The sequence below is a fragment of the Lactuca sativa genome, chromosome 2 (assembly GCF_002870075.4).
Source record: "Lactuca sativa cultivar Salinas chromosome 2, Lsat_Salinas_v11, whole genome shotgun sequence".
Lineage (NCBI taxonomy): Eukaryota > Viridiplantae > Streptophyta > Magnoliopsida > Asterales > Asteraceae > Lactuca > Lactuca sativa.
Genome location: NC_056624.2, coordinates 161,904,970 through 161,909,855, shown reverse-complemented (window position 1 = coordinate 161,909,855; position 4,886 = coordinate 161,904,970). Strand labels below are relative to the sequence as shown.

The 4,886-nt window shown below is 34.5% G+C and overlaps 1 protein-coding gene across 1 annotated transcript; it reads left to right on the top strand.

The window, feature by feature from the left end:
• Positions 1–2,083: 2,083 nt before the first annotated feature.
• Positions 2,084–4,632, top strand: LOC111916004 (serine/threonine-protein phosphatase 7). The gene is made up of 5 exons (XM_023911638.3): positions 2,084–2,852; positions 3,258–3,758; positions 3,842–3,988; positions 4,111–4,218; positions 4,299–4,632. The coding sequence occupies exons 1-5, from the start codon at positions 2,256–2,258 to the stop codon at positions 4,377–4,379; spliced, it is 1,434 nt and encodes a 477-aa protein (XP_023767406.1). The 5' UTR covers positions 2,084–2,255; the 3' UTR covers positions 4,380–4,632.
• The last annotated feature ends 254 nt before the right edge of the window (positions 4,633–4,886 follow it).

Below are 4,886 nucleotides of genomic sequence, written 5' to 3'. Positions count from 1 at the left end.
GAGAATACATTTACTTTAGTAAGAAAACAAACTAATCAAGTATCATAGGGTAGTTACGAGTTACAAATAAATATGAAATATCAACTCCGTTCATCAAACTAACTCACATCAATTTCTGGCATTAGAGTTATTTGCGCGAAAACTTCATATGTGTCTTGTTCAGCCTTCAAACACAAAACAAATATCAGCCAGGTATACAAAACCTATAGCAAAATCATCAAATTCAAGAATAAGTGCCTTCAATTGCACATTAACAACTTGGCAAAGGATCTCTGACGGAAGATTATACATCGGCATCTGTTGTTCGGCGACCTGATTGGTTGATGCCTCAACCTAACAAGCAAATAATCCGTGAGAATTACTTTAGATTACGAACAGACCAGATACAAGAACACTGTCACATTTTCGTAACCTAATTCGCACAAATCTGTATAAGTTTGCAGTAAGAATAAGTAAAATTGAACACAACAAGTTCAGAAATTAGCGCTAAATACACAAATTGGTACATATTCGAACCTTTGCTTGAAACCTCTAAATATGTCATTTCACCATTTGCGATACTCATGAATCGATGCTCCGATTGGTACGATCGAGTAATCACATAAGTACAATAAACCCAAAATAAACCCTAACACTACTTCGCCATTGTATAATCGAAAGCCCTCTTTGAGGCGATTGTTGATTGATTCCAGCGGGGAGCGTCGAGAGGAGCGGTGATATGTTCTGGACTTTGATTCGGACTCTTGGAGAGCACAGGGGGGCACAACCCACATCTTAAATATCTAGGGTTGGGTTGTGAAGAAGCAGAGCAGAAGATGAAGGCAGGTCGTTCTTCCTCCTTTTATTTTGGTGATTTTAAAATCAAACCCCCCATTTATCTTAATTACCATAAATTTAGAGTCATGATTTACTAATTTACCCTTATTAATTTATTTAATGATTAAATTATTCATAAATTCTTATTGGTGCATTCATGCACACAATAGTTGTTATAACATTTGAACCTAGCTCTCTCTCTCTCTCTCTATATATATATATATATATATATATATATATATATATATATATATATATATATATATATATATATATATATATATTAAAATTCTCAAATCTTAGCCACAGTAACTTTGCTAAGGATTTGACAAAAATGGTCATTCCTTTATATATATATACATGTTCAATTGTGTCTCATTTTAACTTTGCTAAGGATTTGAAAAAATGATCATTCATTTATATATATATATATATATATATATATATATATATATATATATATATATATATATATATATATATATATACATACTTTTTGTCAATTTTGCCCCCTATTCTTTAGTCATTTTGACACCTTTTGTCCTTTATTTTTTAGAAACCTTTTAACATTCAAAGTTTGGCCACAAAACTTTAAAGGAAAGGTGAGCACTCTTGTCTTTCAAAAGGAGTAGCGGAAATAATTAACATAGTCTAGATGAGGCTCACTTGGAAGATCCCGCGCCGGGAGCGATAGCAGAGTTGTTTGGTCCAGTTTTTGGCCTTATCTTTCTTACAGGTAGGAATTAACAACTTTGACCACTTTTCTAAAAACTTGTTAATTTCAACCTTTTAATTTTTTAGTCATTTTTTATATTTTTGGTTCTTACGGTCTAAACTTTTATATTTTTTCATAAAAAACACAAAAAACGACCCGGGGCAAAGTCCGAGTTTGTCCTCATATTTAACTTTTTTTGTTTTTTCCCGTCCGTTGCACTTTCTGCCGTCTGTCATTTTCTTCTTTTGGTATATTTTTTATATATTGGTCCGCATATTTATTTTTTTATTTGTTTCCTGCCTCTATCTATACGTCTCCGTCTATAAAAATTAGGGATCGAATCATCCCAAACTGTATTTTTTAACAAAAACAACATTTAAATCAGACACACATGGTCCATATGGAAGATGGGGAACCTATCTAGTTTTTGATTAAAAAGACATTGTAAAAATTAAAAGTTAACCATTTTTATTAGCTTCGAGTTTGGGTCAATGATTGCATGCATGACCTGGCCATGACTATTTTCCCAAAGACCAAAAGGAAACGAAAATTCTCAAGTTGGGTTGTTGACGAGGCTCTGACACACCACACAAACACGTCACAATCCATTCTTTTTGTTCTTTTTAATTTATTTTGGCATCTGATTTTTATGATCGGAGCCTCCAACAATTTCACTTATACTTTGCACAATTTCGTTTGTTAATCGGCGATCATCGACAGCTAAATGTTATCACAACCAGATTCTACTGAATCATTCCCACTTGAGACGCCGGAATCCGCCATCGGTGAACCACCACCGCCGTCATCCTCCTCCGAAGATCTCTTCTCTTCCGCTTCTCTCGCATGTGCCTCTGGCTCTGCCTCCTCCCCATCCTTATCCGACGACAACCAAAAACCCTCTCCCTCCCCTGTTCCTTCTCAAAATCGTCCTCAGATCCCCATTACATGGCCGTCTGGTGGTTCTCTAACCCTAGATTGGGTCACAAACCTCATGTCAACCTTCGATTGGGCGTCCAAGAACCTCAGGCCGTCGGAACTCCCTACGGTGTTGCCGGTGGAAGTTTTCGATGCTCTCGTGCTCACCGCGTCGAAGATCTTACATAAAGAGCCGAATTGGGTTCCGATTGAACCTGGTAGTGATGGTGTGGTGGGATCGAGTGTGGTTGTTGTAGGAGATGTGCATGGGCAGTTGCATGATGTGTTATTTTTGTTGAAAGATGCTGGGCTTCCATCTGAAAATAGGTTCTTTGTGTTTAATGGCGATTATGTTGACAGAGGAGCTTGGGGTCTTGAGACTTTTCTTCTTTTGCTAGCTTGGAAAGTAAGTAATACTTAATGGACCTCAATTTCCTTACATCAATACAAAGAAATAGTCTTTTCCTCTCATATGGAGATAAGTAAAGCTTCTGCTAGATGTCCTGCAAAAGAAACAAGCCAATCTAATCTAGAGTTCTATTTCTCCATGGCTAATTTCATCTTGGTTTTTGTAGATATAGTTTAAAATGTATAATCTGTTTAGTTTCTTATAGTTAATTCTTGGATGATATGTTGTGCTTTATATAGTATGTATGTCAAATACTTTAGTTAATTCAATGCAAGTCTCTTGTGTAACATATTAGTAACTCCATCATACCCTTAGTAATACCCAATATGTTCATATTCAATGTTAGATTTTGTATAGAAGATTCAAGATCCTAAATCTATCCTGATATGGCATGTTTTGTAGGTGTTTATGCCACAAAGAGTTTTCCTTCTTCGTGGGAATCATGAATCCAAATACTGCACCTCAGTTTATGGATTTGAAAAGGAAGTTCTTGCCAAATATGGTGAGAAAAAGGATGGAAAGCATGTATACCGAAAATGTCTAGGATGTTTTGAAGGACTTCCTCTTGCTTCCATTATAGCAGGACAAGTTTACACAGCACATGGAGGGGTTTTTCGTAATATTCCACCTTCCCCATCAAAAAGATCCAAAGGAAAAAAGAACAGAAAAGTCACACTGAATCCAGACTCACTTCCCTTATCTCTTGGCTCATTAGATGAATTACTGAAAGCCAGAAGATCTGTTCTTGATCCTCCATGGGAAGGCCATAATTTGATTCCTGGAGATGTTTTATGGTCTGATCCTTCAATGAAACCAGGCTTATCTCCAAATAAAGAAAGAGGTATTGGCCTTTTGTGGGGTCCAGACTACACACAAGAATTCTTAAAGAAAAACAATCTTAAGGTAATGCTATCAATCTTTTCTTCATCTATACATTTGATGGATATAAAATCATAAAAATAACATATGATTATAATTTATTGCAGTTAATTATTAGATCTCATGAAGGTCCTGATGCAAGGGAAAAAAGACCTGGTCTTGGAGGAATGGATGAAGGGTATACAATAGATCATGTTGTTGAATCTGGGAAACTAATTACTGTCTTTAGTGCTCCAGATTATCCACAGTTTCAGGTATGTTCATCAATTTCTTTGATCTAATTACATTATGGTATACAAAATTTAGGTAAAAATGCAAACTTTATAACACATATGATAATTAATGTTAATCTATATATGTTTTGTTCATTTGTTAGGCAGCAGAGGAGAGGTACAAAAACAAAGGGGCATACATTGTCTTGAAATCCCCTAATTTTGATACCCCTATCTTTCATAGTTTTGAAGCCATAACACCAAGACCTAAGGTACAATAAATAAATAAGGTGTTTATTTTTAAAGATTATAATTTATAAGAAACAAAAGGTGATAAAATAATCGGGTGTAGGTGAATCCGTACTATGACTTTGAGGATGTGATTGATTCAGATGAAGAGTTAGATCTAACGATGATGGTGGAGGCTTCTTGAATGTTATAATTATTTCTCTCCTGATTGATTTATTATTATAACTTGTTTTGTGTATGTGTTTTATATTTTGCAATTTGCATAGTCTTTTGGTATAGGAGGTTAAGTGTTAATGAACTGCCTTGCAAATTATCAAATGTAGATTATATGTATACATTGAGGCAGTTTTATGTCATTTTCCAGATCAACAATGGTGTAAACTGTAAAGGTCTGTGGTTTTTTGCTTCAATGCGAGATATATATATTTTTTAACAAAGTTGATTGAGTTTTTTCGTTTTGATTTGTTAATTACTTAAGTGAATTGTAATAACATATGAAAATATGAATTGTAAGTTTTTAAAGTCCAAATACTACAAGGAGCATGCAGTACAATTTAGGTTTTTATAAATCAAGTTTGGAAAGAATTCCAAATACATGTTCTTTTGATCTATAATGCAACCCTAACAAGTTCTAATATTATTTTATTTGTCAAATTAGAGTAAATTACATGAATTCTCCTGTGGTTTGGCC

Excerpts from the sequence above, each read along its gene's own strand:
- LOC111916004 (XM_023911638.3), top strand. The coding sequence starts at position 2,256 with ATGTTATCACAACCAGATTCTACTGAATCATTCCCACTTGAGACGCCG. Across the intron at positions 3,759-3,841 it reads TAAAGAAAAACAATCTTAAG|TTAATTATTAGATCTCATGA; the intron begins GTAATGCTATCA and ends AATTTATTGCAG. Across the intron at positions 3,989-4,110 it reads CAGATTATCCACAGTTTCAG|GCAGCAGAGGAGAGGTACAA; the intron begins GTATGTTCATCA and ends TTCATTTGTTAG.